Source organism: Canis lupus, chromosome 4 (genome assembly GCF_003254725.2).
Source record: "Canis lupus dingo isolate Sandy chromosome 4, ASM325472v2, whole genome shotgun sequence".
Taxonomy (NCBI): domain Eukaryota; kingdom Metazoa; phylum Chordata; class Mammalia; order Carnivora; family Canidae; genus Canis; species Canis lupus.
Genome location: NC_064246.1, coordinates 60,005,681 through 60,026,738, shown reverse-complemented (window position 1 = coordinate 60,026,738; position 21,058 = coordinate 60,005,681). Strand labels below are relative to the sequence as shown.

Below are 21,058 nucleotides of genomic sequence, written 5' to 3'. Positions count from 1 at the left end.
GGCGGCTGGCCCTCTTTATTGAAATGAACTCTGAAGTGCCAGCTATTCTTACCCTCAGAAAAGAGCCTCAGCCCCTCAGCTGTCTTGGGGCAGGGAAGGTATTTTTAGACCCTGGAACAGCTGATTTAGGACTAGCTGCAGGGGCTAGGAGGTCAGGGGGAGGATTGAGTTGCAAGGAGCTAATAGGGGGAACAGGGAGTTATCTGGGGGCAGGAATGAGCCGGGGCTTTAGGACAAGTCAATTCGCACTGCCTTTTTGATCAAAGTGTCTTGATATAAACCAGTGGTTCTCAGCAGAGGGCTGATGGAGGGAGGGAGGGGATGGGCTAGAAGGGGGATGGGTATATGGAGGGCACTTGTTATGATGAGCCCTGGGTGTGATGAATCACTAAATTCTACTCCTGAAACTAATATTGCACTATATGTTAATACACTAGAATTTAAATAAAAAACAAAAGCAAAAATAAAGCCAGTGGCTCTCCAAGTGTGGCCCCTAGATAAGCCACATCAGTATCACCTGGGAACCACTACATTAGAAATGCCAAGTTTCTAGGGCATCTGGGTGGCTCAGTTGGTTAAGCATCTGCCTTTGGCTCAGGTTATGATCTTGGGATCCTGGGATCAAGCCCAGAGTCAGGCTCCCTGTTCAGTGAGGAGTCTGCTTCTCTCTCTCCCTCCACCCCTCCTGCCCACTTGTGCTCTCTCATGCACACCTTCTCTCTCTCAAATAAATAAAATCTTTTTTAAAAGAAAAGGAAAGAAAAGCCAAGTGTCAGCTCCCACCTAAATTAGAACCACTGCATGCAGGGCCCAGCAATCTGTGTTTTAATGAGCCCTCCCCATGATTCTAGTGCTTGCTAAAGTTTGAGATATCAGCGAACCATCTAGCCAGATCCCCTGGTACATAGGCTGGAAGAATCTACACTGGTGCTTCTCAACTCTTGAGTGTTGGTTCAAAGCAAGGGATCTCAGCCCAGAAAAATGCATACCCACATGAAATTTTCAGCGGCTGGCTGGCCCAGGCTAAAACCCCCCACTCTTTGACAACCCAGAGGCTCTTCTCTAGATCGAAGGCGGCTGGCTGACCTGCAGAGAATCTCGGAGCTGAAAGAGACCTTGCAGGCCACTTACTCCAACCAGCTCCACAGTATCCATAGAGCCTCAGCACTACTGGGCCGTCCCAGAGACGAGGAGCTTACCGCTTCCTATGAGCTTGTCTGCGATTGTCCTTGACTTATTTGGGGAGAGTTAGTGCTTGCTCACTCCTATATAAGTCTATATCAACCAAGCTCCAATAACTTGGTTGAAACAGGCTTATACACCCAAATTAAAGGAAGTATGTGACTGCCCTACATGGCAGAAATGAAGGCGAGATTTTTAAAATAACCTATCCCAGTGTTGGGAGAATTCTGAGGGATGGAATATCCTCCTTCATATTGATCCGAAATCTACCTCCCAAACCTCCTATCCCCATCCAGGTTCCGGCTTTGGAGCCTCAAGGAGCAAACCCAAGGTCTTGCTCAACAAAAGACACGTTTACTTTTCACTTTTCATCGGCCTTGCTTGGCGTGGGAGTGTAAGGAGGGTGGTCTCTGGCCACCCACAGGCTCGGGGTTCAGAAGATGCAGGTGCAGCCCACCGCGATGGTCTCCATGACGGCGCGCTGGCGGCAGGGCCCGGTGCGCGGTGGCAGCGGGCACAGGCGGCGGCGCACGGGCACCTGGCTGAACACGGGCACGCTCACCATGCTGCGGTCCTCCTGCATGGTGAAGGGGTTCACGCAGCCCAGACACAGGCACCGCGCCTCTGGCAGGTCCGCAGGGACGCGGCTCGGGTCGTGGTTGATGCTGCAGGGAGGCAGGAGAGAACACTGAGTGGCAGGTGGCCGTCGCGACAGGGCAAATCGGTGCCCATGCCCGTCCCGGGACTAGATTGCCCTGTGGGGTCGCAACGAGCCTAGGGCCTTCTCTGCTCCCCGGCCACGCGCTTCTATTCTTGGGGAATGTCCTCCACGGGGAAATGATATATGAGCACATTGAGCCTCCTCCTCCCCAGAAGCGGAGTCAGGAGGCCTGGGTTCTACTCTGACTGCGGTTCTCTTCATTCAAGACACACTTTTCACCACCCACTGCAGGAGTGAACCTGTCCTAGACATTAGGTGTTCGCTGACGGACAACACAGACAGGTTCCCTCCTCGGGCCGAGAGCATAGGGACCTGCTTTGTGACCTCACCTTCCTCATGCCTCAGCTTTCTCATCTGCTAAGTTGGGGGGTGGGATGGGGAGAGAGCTTCACTGAGGACCTGCAGCATCCGCATCACCCAGGGGCTTGGTAGAAATGCAGAATCATCCCTACCCCAGACCTCCTGAATCCAAAACTGCATTTTTAGAAGATGCCCCGCCCCCCAAATCAAGGGCACAGAAAGTTTTGCAGGATCTTTACAGACCCTTCCAATTGCCACACTCCAGATATGGTAGCCACTAGCCACATGTGGCTATTTAAATGTAAGTCAACCAAAATTAGTCAGCTATGCTTCAATTAAAATAAATAAATTTAAAATAAATGAAATAGGGGGCCTGGGTGGCTCAGTCAGTTAAGCATCTGCCTTCAGCTCAAGTCATGGTGCTGGAGTCCTGTATACCCTGCTCAGTGGGGAGTGTGCTTCTCCTTCTCGCTCTGCCTACAGCTCCCGCTGCTTGTGTCCTCTCTCTCTGCTCTCTCTCAAATAAATAAATAAAATTTTAATTAATAAATAAATAAAATAATCAAAATGAGTTCCTCAGTTGCATGACTGCATGTCGAGTGCTCAATAGCCACATCAAGCTAACGCCTACCATGTTAGAATTGACATCATCACAGAAGGTTCTATTGAACATGCTCTTCTAGAGTCTCAGGACCTAAGTTGTCCAGGGAAAAATATTTGGCCAGGGAGTGCCTGGGTGGCTCAGGTGGTTAAGCATCTGATTCTTGGTTTCAGGTCAGGTCATGATCTCAGGGTCATGAGACTGAGCCCCATTTTGGGCTCCACACTCAGGAGTCTGCTTGAGATTCTCTCTCTCTCTCTCTCTCTCTCTCAAGTAAATCTTTAAACAAAAATCTTTGGCCTGATTAGTGAGTGAGGACCCTTCCAGTTAGTCTACTTCTTCATTATTCATTCAACACATATACATTTGGCCTCCTCTGCGGGTTCTGTGCTTAGAAGGTTCTCTGCTTAGAAGTAGAGAACTCTCTGCTTGAGTCTCAAGACCTAAATTGTCCAGGGAAAAATATTTGGCCAGGGCCACCAGGGTGGCTCAGCAGTTTAGCACCACCTTCAGCCCAGGGTGTGATCCTGAAGACCTGGGATCGAGTCCCATATCAGGCTCCCTGCATGGAGCCTTCTTCTCCCTCTGCCTGTGTCTCTGCCTCTCTTTCTGTGTCTCTCATGAATGACTAAATAATAAAATAAGACCTTAAAAAAAAAAAAAAAGAAAGAAAGTAGAGCTACAGCCACGGTGAGACACCGACCATATCATCTAGAGATGGCAGGTCTTGACTCGCAAACCTGGCTGTGAACCCTAATCATGTGGAGATGTATAAAATATCATTTTCTGGGCCTCTTCCTGGAGACTGTGATTGAGTGGGGCACGAGAATTCTTACATGACTCTGATGCAGGCCCTGGGAATGTGCCAGTCATTCAAAAGTGAGATGGATGTGGACACAGCAACTCACTGCCACCTGTGCGTACTGTAACTAGGAGGTGTGTACAAGGCACGCCAAAGCAGAGGAAGTGAAAGCCTTGCAGGTGCTTCAGTGGGGACATGAACCATAATGCTCAGGCTCTGCCTCAACAGCTCATTTAATAACAAGCCTATAAAACCTATGAAGTGAGACTCTTAACTCTGGGAAAGAAACTGAGGGTTGCTGGAGTGGGTGGTGGGGGGATGGCTACTGGGTGACAGGCATCAAGAAGGGCACGCGATGTGAGAAGCACTGGGTATTACATGAAACTGATGAATCACTGACCTCTACCTCTGAAACTAATGACGTACTATATGTTGGCTAATTGTATTTAAATTAAAAAACAAAAACCAAAAAAAAAAAAACCTACAAAGTTTTAACCAGTATCACCTCTACTTACACTGAGGAATCTGAGGCTCAGAGAAGCTAAGCTTGCCCTAAGCCACACAGCTGGTAAGAAGCAGAACCAGGAATCAAACCAGGCACCCAGATCTCTGAATCCCAGGTCTATGACAGTGATGGCAACAGTGAGCACAGTGTCCCCCTTGCCACCAGGCAGCTTGCCCATGGCTGCCCAGCCCGGCCTACCTGTAGCCCCAGGGTGACAGGCTCCTCTTGTTGGACAGCCACAGCTGCAGGTTGACCTCACACTTCCTCCTGGCCGGCTCAGAGCTGTTCCTGAGCTGGGCCACCATCTCGCTGAGATTCCTCTCGTATTCCTCCATGCGGGCGTATGGCTTCGCCTGGGACACCAGGTCCAGCGGCACCTGGTGGGGCCCTGGAGCCAGGGTGCCAGGCCGCCCTGGCCCCTTCCTCTTGCCTTTGGGGTTCCTGGGCTGGCCCAGCCCCAGGAAGATGGAGATGGTGAGAAGGAACAGCTGGGGAAGAAGGCCACACGTCAAAGGTAGGAGAGCCAGGTCTCCCTCTGGGCCAAGACTTGAGGCCCAGGGAGAAGAGAGGGAAGAGAGCCTCTGCCGGGGCCCACCCGCGCTGGCCATGCCTGGCCTGGTCCCGCCCGGCCGCCACATGTGTACCACACGTGTGTACGTACCATAGTCCTCACTAAGTCCTACATTGGCACCTCTTAAACATCTCCCCACCCTTCCATTTCTCTATCCGAGCAACCATCCTCACTTCCCTCAAAAGCCTCCTACCTGGTCTCCCCAAATCCTCCCTGGCTCATTCTATTCTCTGTTCTCCAGATTGTGGACCAGCACAGCTGTTTGAAATGCAAATCTGATCATGTCACCCTCCAGCTAACAGTTCCCCCTGGAGGTAACAACACCCCGACTCCACCACACAGTCTGACCTCTGCCTCCTCAGATCACCCCTGGCTTCCTCTCACTCCTGTGCTCCGGCCTCTGGCCTGCTCTCAAGCCCTTCTTCCCACCGCGCTCCTTCCTGCCACAGGGCCTTTGCACAGGCTGCCATCTGCAGAGTCCTGCCTCCCCTCCCCTTCTAAATGCCTCTTACCCCTCATGTCTCAGCCCAGTGTCACACCCTAAGGGATGCCTTAGGGGACTTTCTTGGGCTCTCAATACCACACGCCCTCGTTGCTCGACTACAGACTTAGTTTGTGTGTGTGGCTCTTTTTTTTTTTTTATTTTTTTTTGTGTGTGGCTCTTTTATACACACCCTCCGCCACTAAGCACAGACTCCATGTGGACAGCCATTGCCATGGTTTCCACATACTGTCTCATCCCCTGTGCCTGGGTCCCTAAACGGCTGTCACTATGCCTGCCCTCTTGTAGCTCACGGTCCGGAGAAGGGGGACACACAGTAGGCAAGGAATAAGCCCCTAAATATCTTGGAGCTTGTTGCTGAGGAGGAGCTGGCTGCATGTGGCTAGAGATTAGGGCCACCCGCTCAGTCTGGTGGCAGTGGAGCGGCCCTGCAAGGCCTTTCTGGGGAGCCGGCAAGGTGAGGTGAAGGGTAAGAGGGAGGGGAGGTGGGGGGGGGTAGTCTAAATACCTCACAGTGAGGTGGGGTCAATGTGAGAGGAGGTTTGAGTTGGTGAAGAGCTTTGCTAGGGAAACCACAAGGCTTAACTAGAGAGAGCAGGGGAGGGAGCGTGAGATGAAGGTGGGGAGAGGGGCATCAAGGCTGAGGATCCCTGTTGGATGCCATGACCCCTGTGCTCCCCTCCTCTGCACCCACCCCATCCACGCCTTACACACCCGTATCCAACCTCACCAACCATCCTCCCCCTCTCCCCCCACTGAACCGAGAGTGTCAGGCAAGTCTCTGGCCTGCTCAGGAGAAGCCCCAGGGAGCTGGCAGGAGGACCCAGGCTCTGAGGACCCAGGCTCCTCAGCAAGCAGGGGAGACAAGGGCCAGAACGTGGGTGGGGCCCAGGACTCTCCAGAAGGCAGGACTCTTCAAGGGGGTTTCAGCCGGTCCCTGAGTCTAACCAGGGGCCCCCCTGCCCTGAGTCACTCCCCTCACCACCTGCACAGCCCACGCTGAACTCTCCAGGCTACCCAGCAAGTCCTGCCCCCTGGAAGCAAATTTCAGCAAAGCCCCTCCTGGCAGCGCAAAATCCACCAAGTCGCTCAATTCTTCCTTTTCGGTCCTGGATCCCGGTGCAGAAAAATGCCTCCTTAACAATTGGCTCTCTCCTCTGCGCTTCTCACAGGGACTCCGGGAAGCCCAGAACAGAACCAAAGTCGCCCCTCCCTGGGGATCAGAAACAGAAGGACTTGCCCAAGGTCACACAGCCTGGATCCCAGGCCCCGGGGACTCTCTGGACCCCCCCGCCCAATAACGGGGTTTGCCAGGATCTCCCCCGATGGCTTCGGCCTGGAGGGGCCTCGCTGCGAGGCCGAGCCCGAGCGGGTGCAGGGGCCTGAGCCGGCGGCCAGGGCTGCGGCTCTGAGACCGTCTCTGTTTCTGTCTCGCCCTGGGGGAGACGGCAGAGGGAGAGCTCGGCCTCTGCAGATTCCAAGGCAAACAGAGGCGGCCATTAATCAATAGGAAAGAAGGACCGAGACGCTGCGGCCCTAAATGGGGTGGGGGTGGGGCGGGTGGGGAAGCGCCACGTACCAGGTTGTGCGGCCAGTCCATGGGGCCGGGCGGTTGGCCTGCAGCTGCCGCCCGCCTGGAACCCCAGATGCCTCCGCCAAGAGAATGGCAGCAACAGGATGGAGCGAAGCAATTATAGCTCGTCAGGGGGCTGCTGGGGGTGGCTGGGGGGGCTCGTCATCAGCTGGGAGCCTCGGCCCGGCTGGCTGGGCCCGGCGCAGCGGCAGGCGGCGAGGGGCGTGGGGCAGGCCAGGAGCCGGGCCGAGGTGCCCGGGGGCTGTTGACTGAGGGACAATGCCCTGTGTGTCTGGCGGGGCTCTGGCGGGTGGCACCTCCGTCTGTGGCCTGCGGCTAGCCACCCGGCCAGCACCCACAGGGCCGGCTGAGACAATCAGCTTCGTTTGCTTTGGGGACGGCGAGGGGGTGAGGGTGGAGGAGGGACGGGCTGTCCGTTGGTCAGGAGAGCAAATGTTCTCGGCTGTGCTGGCCAGGAGCGGACGCAGGCCCCATCTCCCAGGGAGACAGCCCAGGCCCTCCGGCCTCAGCCAGCCCCAGGTGAGTTCAATGGCCCTGGGTGATCGGCGTCCCACCCACTTAGTTCACAGGCGGGGAAACTGAGGCCAGAGCCGGGAAGGGGGCTTGTCTAGGATTACGCAGCGGGTTCGAGGTGACAGAGCTGGGATTCAGACCTGGTCCCCGTGCAGGGCTCCCTCCCCCACCCCGTGCTGTTTGTCTTGGGGTATTTTCTGCACAGTTCCGGCCTGCCGTGAACATGCTTCTGCATCTGTGCTCTCACGCGGGCCAAGTCGCCGTTCATGAGGTCTTTGTGGCTGGTTGTTCTGGCCTCCCCGATGTAGGGCTCCCCGTCCGTGGCTGTCTGTCACTTTGACTCTTTCTCAGCCTCAGTTTCCTTCTCTGTAGAATGGGAGTCATGCCCAGGAGTCAACAGTGGCCTGGCCCATTTCTTCCCGAAATCTTTCCGAGTCTCACGTCCCACCTCTCTAGAATGGGGGTAATGACAGTGGCCACCACATGGGGCCGTTCAAAGGAGGAAAGGAAATAAGCCACGTTAAACAGCTGGCCCAGTCCCTGGCGGGTAGTAAGTGCTCAATAAACACTTAGCTGTTTATGACGAAAATGATTATGATGAAATAATCACATAATTGTTATTACAAACATTAGCTATTCTAATTAGCATGAGAGCCAGCGTGGTTCTCGTCGCTCAGCCAACTCTCCCTCCTTGCCCCTCGGGCCCCCCCGAGAGAGCTCCGGGCTTCACAGGCTCCGGCCACAGTGTGGTGAGCTGGGGTGACCCCAGGGGCTACGGGTCCTGAAATCCCACGCTGAACTGGCCAGCCCCGAGGGTCCAGGTCTCTCCGCTCAAGCGAACCGAACAGTCCAGCCTGCTTTGAGGGAGCCAGTCCGCCCAGGGCGGCGGAGGAGGGTAGGAGAGAGCGTGCAGAGGACAGGGAGGGACACGGTGAATGAACAAACATCTAGGACTGCACCGTGGCGCTCAGGGCCACTCCTGGCCATTTACAGGAATAGGCCGAGGGGGAGAACAGAGTGCGACGCGCTGCCGAATGTCACAAGATTAATCTGTCCGGGGCAGGTTTCCACAGCATAACTGAGAAACTGGCTGAGGCTGGAGCTCATCGAGAGATACCACCATATTTGGTCAAATACTAGACAGGACTCTATTCTATCACTGGAAACTCCAGAGGGAGGGGGACTCTGAAAATACCTCCTCAGGCAGCAAGGGCCCCCACTCCCATCCCAGGCCGCCCCGGCCCCACCCCACTGTCCTCCGAGCTAGTGTGACGGGGTGAGGGATGGGGGCAGCCTCCTTGCTACCCCTCTGCTGCTGCTGGCGGGTGGCGGGAGCAGCATGCAGCTGGGGGGACCCCACCCCCCACCCCGGCCGGCATCCACGGAAAGGGAAATGAAAAGATAGGGACCTGGCTGCCAGGGGGGTCCTCTGCTTCTCAGGCCCCCCGCAACCACCACACTCTCCTACCTGCTGGCCACATGCACCCTTGCTTCTGTATCCCAAAGTCAGGACTTAGCTGTCTGGGCTTCCAGCTCGGTGCTTGTCAACGTAGACTCCGGGGTCCTGGCCTCGGCGCTCTGACAACGCAGGCCCGGGAATCTGCGCCTCACAGGAGCCGGTCTGGGAGCTACAGGAGTCCTCACCCACTCTCCACATTCCCGCACCCCACCTCCACTCCAGCACGGGAGGAGAAGGGGGCAGGTGGGGCTGGGCCTCAGTATCAGTGCCGGAGTCAGGAGAGGCTAGTTAGAGCACGCCTCAGTCTCTTCTTCCCTCGCAGCGTATACCGACAGCTTGGGGCCAGGCTGGGACTTGGGGCCCCAGACTCCTCCCAGTAGGGAGGGGGACACCTGTGGGGGTACCCAGGCAGGTGCTTGGGGAGTCACGGAGGGCCCCAGTGACCATCAGTGGGTTTCCCATTCCTGGGCCATCTCAGGCCTGGAAGGCAGTCCCTTCCTCCAGCCTAGGTCTCGAGAAAACCACCGAAGGGTCATCTGCCCTCAGGGATGTCCTGAGTGTGAAGCTTGTCCGACTACAGTGGGACCAACCTAGGTCTGAGAGAGAGGCCTAAGAACGTGGGCGTCAGTGTTTCTGCCCCACAGCAAAGTTGGGGTCCTTAGGTCTTCTTTCACGGGAAGTGGTGGGCACTCATAACGGAGGCCCCGGGCGGGGGGGCTGGGAAGGGGGAGGCAGGGGGTGGTCTTGCTCAGGGCCACCAGAGCCCTCGGCGGCAGGGCCCGCCTTGAAGCGGCGCTGTGCTCGCCACCAGGTGGCGCCACCAGAAAGCCAGACAACCCTGAAGAGTGTCGCATGCCCAGAGGGAACCATCCCCGCCCCTTCCCTGGAATGGGCCCTGGCGCTGAAACTGAGGGGACCAGGTGACGGGGCATGGGTCCTGTGCCTGCCCTCTGGCCTCCCGAGCGACCCTACTGTCAGGGTCCAGCTCCAGGGACACCTCCCATGTCAGAGCAGCAATGGCACAGGCTGCCAAGGGGGGGGGGGCAAGGATGGGGTGCAGGCTTCTGTCTGCTGTGTGAATGATTCCTTCGCTTGGAGCATCCACCATGTGCTGGGCCCCAGGCGTTTGTCTGCTGGACATCAGAAATTTCAGGAAATAACAATTAGTAATAATAATAGCTACTGCTTAATGTCTATTTACTGACTGCCAGGCACTGTGCTAAGTCCTTCGTGAGCACTGTTTCAGTAAATCTTCCCAGCCACCCTGTGGTGAGGTCCTAATTTTATCCCTCATCTACGAACGGGGAAACTGAGGCTCAGGGAGCCCAAAGTCACAGAGGATTCAAAGCAAGGTTGTCTGATTAGTGTACATGCTGTCCCCTGCAGTGAGGGGAAGGAGAGGAGAGTCACAGCCAGGAGAGGGCAGGGGGTGTCCAGCTGGTCACGGAGGAGGGCCAATGCTTGCCTCGGCCTCCCCATGACATCCTCAAACGAACTGGACCATGAGTGCTGGGGAGGTCACTGAGCTCAAGCCCAAACCAGAGTCCTCAAGAGGATCTGAGAGCTCCCAGGGCATGAGCACGGCACCCAGCAGTGTTCCTGGCACGTAGTAGGCATTCACAAGGTATTTGATGCATTGCCTCAAGCCAGCTGTATGCGATATGGAGTGTTAATGCTGGAATGGAAAATGGGAGGCCCGAGCCACAGGGACCTGTAGAGGGGGTGGGGGATAGCCCAGGGGTAAGAGTTCAGACTCTAGAGATCCACAGATCTGAGTTTTAATCCCGCCTCTACCAGTTCACAGCTGTGTGACCTCGGGACAGTCACTTGACTTCTCTGAGCCTCAGGTTCTTCTGCACAGTAGAGATTATAACTTGGCCTGGCTGGAACGTTGTGAAGATCAAATGAGATCATGCATGTTAAAGCAGTTAGCAGAGTGCCCGACAAAAGCAAATGCTTAATTAAAGGTAGCTGCTGTTGTTGTCACTGTTCTTGTTAAAACAGGTAGTGATTTGGGCCTTCAAGGTTGCTTCTGGAATGTTCTTAGGTGGGAAGGGCATGGTACAGCGGGAACAAGGATAGAACCTGCTGAAGAACGCAGCGGCCCTGTTTCCAACGGGCCCACCCTAGAGCCAGGAGGACCTGTGGGATTCAGTGTAAAGACTTGCCCGAGCGGCCCAGTAAGGTCTGGGGAGGCAGGAGACTAACAGGCGCCTCTGCTGCGAGATGGAGGGGGCTGTGGCCAGGAGGGCGCATCCTCCACAGGAGGTCTTGGCTCTCCTGCCATGCTGCCCACCCCGCCCGCCACCCTCCTGGGTAGGAGTCTTTCTCCCAGGCCCATATTTGCACAAATGCCTGCCTCACTGCTCACTCCAGAGCCCCAGCCAAGAGGCACTATTTTAAGCTCCCTGGACGGGAACACTGTTGGTGGGAACAGACCCAGCCAGCAAGCTCCCAGTTCTCAAAAAAGGGAAAGGCCTGGGCAAACGGCGGCCCCTGAGATGTGCAGAGGGACCGCCACATCCACATGATCCTCTGCCCAGGCCAGGTGCCAATGCCTCCTCCCCCATGGGGGGCAGTCAAGGGAATGGGAGTCAGGGTAGGACTCAAGAGGTGGACTTGTGTTCTGGGACTGGGTGGCTAAGGCCTCCCTTCTGCCTAGCAGCCAGCCTTGAAAACACCAAGCTTGTGTTTCTGAATTACAGATCGACTCCACCCTGTACCTAGTCTCTGGTTAGTGCTCACTACCCATAGGCCCTCAGAGCCAAGGGATGTCTTGTGCAGCCCCCACCAGCATAGGATCCCCTTTTAAAGCACCTTAGCTGAACACCTTCACAGTAGGGAGATTTCTCTCTGAGGGCGCACATCCTACTTTTTAAAGCCTTAGTGGTTGAAAAGAATAATTATAAGAGTGTTCTCTCTCATTATGCTGAAGTTCCTGCCTATGATGTGATACGGCGTAGTGGGAGACGGCCAACTTCAGAGATGGTGGTCGGACACTTACCCAATCCCTCTTATGTGCCCGTGTCCACTTCTCCTAACCTCAGTGAGCCTCAGTATCCTCCTAGAGATGTTTAAATGGATTTCTCAAAAAAATTTATGATTTTCCTGGCATATAACTAATACTTAATATTTGGCCAATTCTGCTGTTTTTATCATCATTTGGTTGGGTTCGTGTGCACCCAAGTTGGGTGGACAGTATTCTCCTGCGTGTATATGCTATTTTTGCTCTTTGATTGCATATAGGCCAATATTTAAAGCACGGACTTTGAACCAGAGTGACCTGAACCCCAGCCCCTGTACACAACTGCTGGGTTACCTTGGGCAAGTGACCTAACCTCTCTGAGCCTGTGTGTATCCTCCTGGAAAGGAGGGGGATCTAACAAGATAACGCATGTCAAGTGCCTGGCATGGCGTGGTGCTCAATGAAAGCCCTGTGATTATTTTGTTTTACACATTGTTCTTTGTTCTTGCTCAGTCAGGTTGAAGAGAACAATTCTGGTCAGCTCTCTTCTAGAGCTTTTTAACTGCCAGAGTCCCAGTCATATCCCTGGAAAAAGTGAGCTCCCCATCTGCCAGGTTGGTTTAGTAGAGGGCCGAAGACCAGTTGGGAGTGGTATCCGGGAGATTCACGAAAAAGAAAGTGGGGTGCCTGGTTGGCTCAGTCAGTAGAGCATGCAACTCTTGATCTCACAGTCGTGAGTTCAAGCCCCACACAGGGGCATGAAGCCTATTTAGAAAAAATTAAAAAAAAAGAAAGGGTTGGGTTCACTGAATTTTAAAAGTTCCCTTCCAGCCTGAGAGGCTTGGGTCCACAGGTGGGGCTGTCCTGCCTGCCTCCATTTGTCCAGACCTGGAACAGGAAGGAGCCCAAAGAGGCTCATGAGGGACATGGATTAAACAGCCTGTCCCTGGGGCAGACAGAGGCGCCGGGCCCCCAGCCCACCGGCATATCCTCCCCTTGGTCCCGGGGGATGTTTATCCTTCCGTCAGAGTTTATAGGACGTCGTCTGGACTTACAAGATCCAGAGTCCTGGCTTTTCCCTGAAAGCTGTTGGCCCCTCCCCCTGCTGGGTGGGTCCACATTTATTTCGGGTAGGAGGCTCCATTCTCCAGCAGAAGCAGGAAAAGGGGACCACATGAGAAATGTTCTCTGTAGACCCCCAGAGCCCAGATCCTGTGGAGGAAGAAGCCTGGGCTGGGGTGGGTGTGGGGGTGGGAATAAAGAGGTTGGTGTCTCCCAGTTGTTTACAGGAGAGGAGTCCTCAAGGGGAGGCAGGGTGGAGAGGGGAATTCCTTCATAGCTTGGGTTCAAAGGCCCGCTCCCCAAACACAGCTGAAAGCCATGGTACTGCTCAGAGTCTGCCCTACATATTGGCTTCTGTTACCGGCTCAAATAGCACTGTTTTCATTGTGTTTGTTTTGGTGTCTGGGTGAGTGCGAATTCTCGGACGGGGTCTTGCAAGTGCGAGCCTTGGAGTCATGGGGTGGGAGCCTCTTGCAGACCGTGAACGTGGCTTATTCTCACATCTGCTTCTCAGTGCCCGACTTGGGAGCCCGGGGGCAGCTATGACCAGGGCCAGACTTGCCGGAGTGCAGGAGGAACCCTGAGAGCTACCCAATACCCACCACTTGGGGGGACAGGTGGTGAGACAGCTCCCACTGCCCTTAGCAAGGAGCCTTGACAGCTGTAACCAAGGCCTCTGTCCCCACCCTGCTTCCCGATCTAGACACCAGCCTCAGAAACATACAGGCTCTCAGGGCTACGGTGAGTCCCAACCCAGGCTCCCTGCAGAAGGAGGTCTGAACCTCCCAGCTCTGCGGCATGAACCCATCAGCTGAGGATAATGAGAAGCTGCCCCAGGTGGTGGTTTAAATACCTTGCCCAGGATGCTCTGCATGTTTCTATGAGCTGTGACTTTAAGATATAGGCAGTGAAGAGCCTTGAGAGTTCTTGAGGAGGGTCCACTCACTTCTTGACAAATACATAGTGTGCCAGGCACTGTGCTCAGGCCTGGGCGTAGAGCAGTGAACAGCTAAAACAGTTCCCGAGCTCACGTTCTTGAAAAGGATGGTAGATACAACAATATTGGTATTTGAGGACCAGCCTTAGGCACTGTGGCTGGGCATCCTTCCTCACCATCTCCTATACCTCTTGCATCCATGAGCATGACTGGAGCCCATGACCTCAGCATTCAGGGCATGTGGAAGCAGGTACAATGTCTTCTTGCCGATGTGACAAGAATGTGACATCTTGCCAAATTGCTACTGAAAGGTTGGTTCTCATAAATACTATATTGGTGAGGGAAGAGGAAGAAACGGCTGGTGGGGAATCCGACCACATCCAAAGTCGGTTCCCAGGAAAGAAGCCTCCATGATTGTTCTAATGTTAGAAGACAGGTCCAAGGGGCACCTGGCTGGCTCAGTCAGAGCATGTGACCCTTGATCTCGGGGTCATGAGTTCAAGCCCCATGTTGGGTTTAGAGATTATTAGAAAAATAAATAAACTTTTAAAAAAATATTTTAAAACATGAGAGACTCCTAACTCTGGGAAATGAACAAGGGGTAGTGGAAGGGGAGGTGGGCGGGGGTATGGGGGTGACTGGGTGACCGGCACTGAGAGGGGCACTTGACAGGATGAGCACTGGGTGTTATACTATATGTTGGCAAGTCGAACTCCAATTAAAAAAATATACAGGGGATCCCTGGGTGGCGCAGCGGTTTGGCGCCTGCCTTTGGCCCAGGGCGTGATCCTGGAGACCCGGGATCGAATCCCACGTCAGGCTCCCGGTGCATGGAGCCTGCTTCTCCCTCTGCCTATGTCTCTGCCTCTCTCTCTCTCTCTCTCTCTCTCTCTGTGACTATCATAAATAAATAAAAAATAAATAAAAAATAAATAAAAAAATATACAAAAAAATTTTTCTTTAAAGAAGACAATTTCAAGGTTTGTGGCCCTGGAAGACAGAAGTGGTACAGCCTTAGGGCCCAGGCAGATGCTGGTGGTAAAGGTGATAGCTTCTGTGTGTACCACTGTAAGTGCTGTAAGTCCCTGACTTTATTTACTCCCTTTATCAACCCCATGTGAATATAAAGGTTTTTACAGAAGAGGAAATTGAGGCCAGGGAATGGAAGCACAATGAGAACAGGGGCAGAGCTTAGGATGAAAACCTCGGTCCCTGAGGCCACTTTTGACCCACCACCCCACCCTAACCTTTGCCACAGTTTAGGGAATGAGCTTTGGAACCAGGCAGTGGTGAGAGGTGGACACCCAGGTGTCTACACCCAGGTGTGTAGGCAACATGCACAGAGCACCAAAGTCCATCCAAATTCTCTTTGACGTGTCCAGGCTGTGCTCTGTGAAGCAGCCTACATTGAAGGGAAATGTGTTTGGCAAGAGGGCTTGGTGCCAGGTGGACATGTTTTCTGAGTCAGCTCTGGAGAGAATTCGAGGGTCGGGCTGACCCCAATCTCTCTCTCTCCCAATAGTGCGCTCTTGGAAAAACTGGGATTGTTTTGGGTCTGGTGATTACATAGCTATGTCCACAATTTTTGTCTTCCATATTAGGATTATTGGGATTCCCTTGCATTCTATCCCATTATCTCAACCACAGGCCTAGCTCTGACACAATCTTTTTAGAATTACCTACAAATCTTCACATGTTTTAGGCTGTTTCTTCGAATCTTAGGATCAGCAGGACCTTATAGTCATTTTGCTGGCTTCCCAAGGATAGTAAATGATCCCAAGTCTCTTATCAGGCTCTGTTTGATTTAAATGTCTACCTCCCCCCTCCTTCCGTCCGCTGATGACAAATTTGCTCTTTGAGAACATACAGAACAAAGCTGCTCCTTCTGCCCTATGACAAGCAGTGTCAGTCAGGATGGGTCACATTGTGCTGCGGTAACAAACAACCCCCAGACCTTGGAGGCTCACTCCAGCAAACATGTCTCACTCACCTCTGTTACAAGTCCTGGGTGTGCTCTGCTCATCAGAATTGCTCAGAGACCCAGAGTGATGGGACACTTCTACAAGTATCACAGCAGGATCAGAGGTTTGGAGGTTGTGGGTTTGTAGAGGTTGAAGAATGGGTTCCGGATTCTCTGCTCCAACCACTTATTTCCTTCCACCAAATTCTTTCCTCTCTTTAAGTGTCAGTTTCTTATCCATAAAATGAAGATAATGAGAAAGGAGCAACCTCACAGATTTTCTGTGAGGTTAATTGAGAGGATGGATTTAAGCTCTCATTGTGGAGCCTGGTTCATAGAAAGAACTCCATAAATGTCAGCTGTTACGATGTTAACATAATATTGTTAACTTACTGGTGGCTACCGTCCCCGGACAGCACAAGCCCCGCTCTTTCCATTGTTCCCCATCTTGGCCAGTTGGAATTCCTTGGAAGAGTTAAGGAATTCTTTTTTCCTTCCACAGGTCATTTTCACATTTTTTGGTCATGCATTGTATTTCATGAAGGAGGAGCTTGATTGAGGGCTCAAAGCCGAGGCAGAAAAGGTATATCTACGTGTCTTGCCAACCCCAAACTAGATGTATTCTGTTCAAGGTTCATGACCAAGATCTTTTGGAAAGTCCAGAGAAGAGAGGTCAAATTTGGAGAAGAATCCTTGCTTGAGATAAAACCCCTTGGTGGAGAGATTCAGAAATCAAACTATAGAATATCCAAGTTAGAAGAGACGTGTAGAATGAGCAAGTGTCATCAGCTCTTCTCTTTTACAGATGGGGACACGCAAGACCAGAGACGGAAAGAGACTGATACAATGTGACACAGCAACTCAGTGTCAGAGATGAGGCCTGAGCCCACTCCCCTTAATCCCAGTCTTGGGGCTTTCCACACACCACAGAAGAGGACAAAGGGACAACATTCTTCACCGTTGGGATGGGGGCGGTGGGTGGGGGTGGAATCTCCTTGGAATTACGGCTTGTCCTCATTTCATGGAGTTATACTCCAGCGGAGTTGTAAAGTTAAGAACTTTATAAACATTACCTTATTAAGGCTTCTTGAAAACCCAAAGTCACAGCTCCTCTGGGTCATGGGACATGCGTTGAGCATCCAGTGAACAAACAAAGGGTAACATTACATTTTTCACTTCGTTTAGGAAACCTGGCTTCTAATTATAGGATTTGTTTAACAGTCCTGAATGGTTTACGAAGGCTTGGATCAGCGTCAGTCCTGAGGAGTGTCAGCAGGGGAGACATAGGCAGGGTGGAGGCAGGGAGGCAGGGACAGGCCTCAGCGGCAAAGGGGAGAGATGATAGACAAGGTCAATTTAAGCCAACGCCTGGAGGGCATTAATTTTCCCTAAAAACCCCAGCCAGGTTGCTCCCAGTTGGAAATGATCTCCAATGACCAGTACCATAACCTTTTCACACAGGGACAATGACATGAATTAGCTCGAGGGCAAGCAGGTGAAACAAGGATCACATTACTATTTGGTGCTCTGTCAAACTGAATCCCTGCAAAGGGGCAGGTTATCCTTAGCACACCCTCTTCCCCTTCCGGAGATATGGGCCGGGGGCTGGCTCCAGCTCCTTGCTTACATAAATAAATAACTTTATTTTAAGCAAGCTATTTTTTAAAACAAATCTTTATAACTTCTGTAAAATACTATTATATGCATATATCATATTCCCTTAACACAGATAGAAAGTAGAAAAGATAGAAGGAATATAGAAGTCCCTCATGTTATATATAACTAATAATATAATGTAATAGGAAAAAAAAAAAAGAAAAAAAATGTAATAGGTAATTAAGTCCCTATGGTTAAGCTCACCATCTAAGGAGGCAAGGAGGCTATCTAAGGAGACTCAGGGGACTAGGAAAGGAAATGTTATGAGGCTGCAAGTGCTCCCCACCACTAATACAGCCCAAGTCAGGATAGAACGATCTTACCAAGCTGCTTCCAGGCCAAGACATGTAAGGTCCAGCCCATCTACCATAAAGCCACATTTCCCTCCTCACTCAGGCCTCCATTGCAAGCTCAGCCCAACGCCGTGCCCCCCCTCGCCCCGGACTCAAGGAAACCCCTCAAACCCTCACCTTGTCCCAAACATCTCACTGCCTCAGTTCCTGAGTTACCACATATGCTCATGTACGTACACACACCCTCCCCTCTAAGTCCCTTGGACTACCCAGGTCTGTGCTTTCTTGAAGCTTAGGTTTGTGATTTCCAAAATGGGGGTGGGGGGGTCATTCAAAGCCCAGGAAAAATATTAGGCTCTTCTCTTTTTACTTCTAAATTCTCTCATTTCTATTTTTTATTTTTTTAAGAAATTATGATATATTAGCAAAATGGTACTTTATAGAATTTATAAAGATTTATTTTTAAATCCTAAGGGGCACCTGGGTGGCTCTATCAGTTAAGCATCCAGCTCTTGATTTTGGCTAAGGTCATGAGATGGAGCCCCACATCAGGCTCCCAGCTCAGCCAGGAGTCTGCTTGGGATTCTCTCTCCCTCTTGCCCTCTGCCCCTCCCCACATATGCTCCCTTGCTCATTCTCTCTTTCTCTCTCTCTCTCTCTAAAATAAATAAATAAATCTTTAAAATCAATTTTAAAATTTATTTATTTTTAAAAACTGCTGTTAACTTCTAGGGGTTTATGATGAAAAATGTTGAGTTCCCCTGGACCAGGACTTGGAACTTAATCCTCCTTAACTCGAGTAGAGTGAGGGGACCTCCCCTAGCCTCCAGGATTTCAAATCCTCCTGAATTGAGAAACAAAGTACCTATCATTCTTTCTGATTCTTTCACATCCTGAGCAGCTTGGACATTTAGACACAGGAAGACAGCAAATAAATAGTAAATTCATTAGTAAACTATGGCAAACCCAGGATTCAAATCCAGATCCTATGGGCTCCAGAGCTATGCTGGATTCCATCCATGGGTGTGACACACAGATTAGTGACATAGATCTATCCCTACTTTCAGCCCTTCACTCGGTACTTCTGCACAGAGTAAGCATCAGTAGCGTTTCCAAAACATTTACCAACACAGTAATGTTGGTTTGGGGTCAACAGCATGAAAGGGGCAGAGGGCCAGCCCACCCTCCATGTCTCCTGACATTTTCTTAGTCAACCCGCCACCTCTGCAGTCCCATTGGTATGGGAGAGCTCAGGCTTTGCCTTCCTTGCACATCACCTGATGGAAGCAGGAAGTTCCATGAGGCAATGCTGAGGGAGAGGATGCATCCCCTTGGGAGGCTGCTCTTGAGACCCCAGGTTTACTCATGTGCAAAGTAGGGCAAAAAGTCCCACCTGTCTGCCTGCCTTGGGGATCCTTGGGAGGATGCACAGAGTACAGGACAGGGTCTGGGGCAGAGGCTGCAGGGGGCAGATGGTCTGGTAAAGAATAGTGCCAAGAGGGTGTTGTTCAGGTGGTCTCGGGTGGGGGTCGAGGATCTCTACTGCCCAAGACAAAGATGGGTTGGTGATGGACTGGCAGCAAGGAAGCTCCCACCACCATCATCAAACACCCTAGAAGTACCTCCTTTCTCACCTCCCCATAAAAACCAGGGTCAAATTGCTCACTCATGCCCTTTCGAAACAGGAAGGATGGAGACTCAGGCAGTTCTGGCCCACTGGGACTGGGAAGAAGAGCAGGCCAGGAGTACACTACCCAGTCTTACAGGCACTGAGGACCTCAGCCATCTGGCACGTCAGCCAAGTGACTGCTTCTCCATGTCCAATGTCACTTTTCTTTAATGTCCAGATCCAGTGGCTTCAGCTCCCTGCCCACACTTTCGGCAAGTGCAGGGAATTATCTCCTTTTGCTTGAACTTTAGGGGAGCTTAAGTTCCTCCTGAGTCGGTCTTCACTTGGCACGGCCTGCCTCTCCAAGGCAAGGCGCCAACACCCACTCTTCTAGGCCTTCATGTGACAGAGACACCCCCACGCAAAAACACCACAAGTACCAGGATGGGCCGGGCAGCATTGTTGGTACTAGCAAGGGATTGCAAACCTTCAAAACGCTCAGCCCTATGTTCATGCAGGACTGGTAGCACATCCACCCAGTGGGACCCTCTCCAGCCATTAAAAGAACGAAGCAGCCCTCCCTGTAATGCTAGGCTGCAGTATCCGAGATGTGTGATTAGGGAAATGAAGTCAGTGTAGAAGTGTGAGCAGTGTGCTCCTACGTGTAGACAACATGCCAGGGCCGTATATGCGCCTATGTGTGGGTGAACTTGTGAGTATTCACAACCATCTCTGCAAGTATAAGCAAAACTTGGTAACAGAGATTTGCTCCAAGGAAGGAAGTCAGGGGATGAGAGGGCAGGCTTGGGAGGGCACTTACGTTTCACAGTGCACCATTTAGACCGTTTCGATGGTCACGATGTGGAGATATTCCCTTCAGACAACAAAGAGTATGTATGTCATACTGTATAATGTATAACAAATGTATATCATTTTGTCCCCTCCTTCTCCTCTGGGCTGGGCTTGGGGGGGCTTTGCCTTCATGAAACCACGATGTCATCTGGAGGTGAGTCAGGTCTCGCCCCGCCGAAGCGGGAGCAGCCACATCCCGCATGTCTAATGCTTTGCTCCTTCCCTTCCTCAGTAGAAATTTGTTCAAGCCCTCTACTATACAAACAGAAAAACTGAGTCCCCAGCTTCAGAAAATCATGTACCCAATGTCACCTAGTAAGTCAGTCTCCGTGCAGTTCTGAATGGAGCCCCTGTGCTTTTGTTCATGCTGTTCCTTTTGTTCCAAATGCTCTTCCCTGTTTTCACTCTTCCAATCCAATGTGCTGCTCCCAAGAAGCTCCCCAGATTCCCAGACTGGATACGACCTCTAGGCAGGCCTTGTGCATCCTCACAATACTGTTCAAATCCCCTGCCTTCCCCAGGAACCAACGGGAGCTCTGGAGCCCCAGGCCTAGTCCAGTGTGAAGCCCAGAATGGGAAACAATGTTTGCAGCCTGATGAATGAATAAAATAATGCATGAATGCTTTTGTTCTTTCCTCTTCCGAAATCCTCTTCTGCTTCACCAAGACCTCTCATATCACTCAGCACTGTTTCCTTTAGAGCGTAATTATTTCTGGGCACCTTTGCAGTACTCATGTGTTGCAAGCACGCTATGAAGGTGCACACAGGAGTTGTGTCTCCTTTCCATAGTGTCAGCTTTATTCAATCATAAAACAAGGTTAGGAACACCTGGGTGGCTCAGCGGTTGCGTGTCTGCCTTCGGCTCAGGTCATGATCCTGGAGTCCCGGGATCGAGCCCCACATCGGGCTCCCTGCATGAAGCCTGCTTCTCCCTCTGCCTGTGTCTCTGCCTCTCTCTCTCTCTCTCTCTCTC

At 52.2% G+C, this 21,058-nt stretch overlaps 1 protein-coding gene and 1 long non-coding RNA gene across 3 annotated transcripts; one reads left to right on the top strand and one right to left on the bottom strand.

Moving 5' to 3' along the window:
• Positions 1-1,514: 1,514 nt before the first annotated feature.
• IL17B (interleukin 17B) lies at positions 1,515-9,316 on the bottom strand. 2 transcript variants are annotated; one of them, XM_049109258.1, is made up of 4 exons: positions 8,760-9,316; positions 6,764-7,741; positions 4,310-4,599; positions 1,515-1,847 (listed from the first exon to the last, which is right to left on the bottom strand). In XM_049109258.1, exons 2-4 carry the CDS (start codon positions 6,782-6,784, stop codon positions 1,616-1,618), a joined length of 543 nt encoding a protein of 180 aa, XP_048965215.1. In that variant the 5' UTR covers positions 6,785-7,741; positions 8,760-9,316; the 3' UTR covers positions 1,515-1,615. The 2 variants fall into 2 exon arrangements, with proteins under 2 accessions (XP_048965215.1, XP_025290693.1); XM_025434908.3 differs by having other exon boundaries at positions 6,764-7,657.
• On the top strand, positions 6,986-18,312 carry LOC112651598 (uncharacterized). The gene is made up of 3 exons (XR_003130916.3): positions 6,986-7,297; positions 16,177-16,257; positions 16,480-18,312. It is a non-coding gene; the product is annotated as an uncharacterized LOC112651598 (long non-coding RNA).
• Positions 18,313-21,058: the final 2,746 nt, after the last annotated feature.

What these genes read in the sequence shown, in the direction of transcription:
- IL17B (XM_049109258.1), bottom strand. Translation starts at nt 6,784, where the DNA reads ATGGACTGGCCGCACAACCTG. An exon ending in TGGACTGGCCGCACAACCTG is followed by an intron (nt 4,600 to 6,763) that starts GTACGTGGCGCT and finishes CTTCTTCCCCAG; the next exon opens with CTGTTCCTTCTCACCATCTC. An exon ending in CTGTCACCCTGGGGCTACAG is followed by an intron (nt 1,848 to 4,309) that starts GTAGGCCGGGCT and finishes GCCTCCCTGCAG; the next exon opens with CATCAACCACGACCCGAGCC.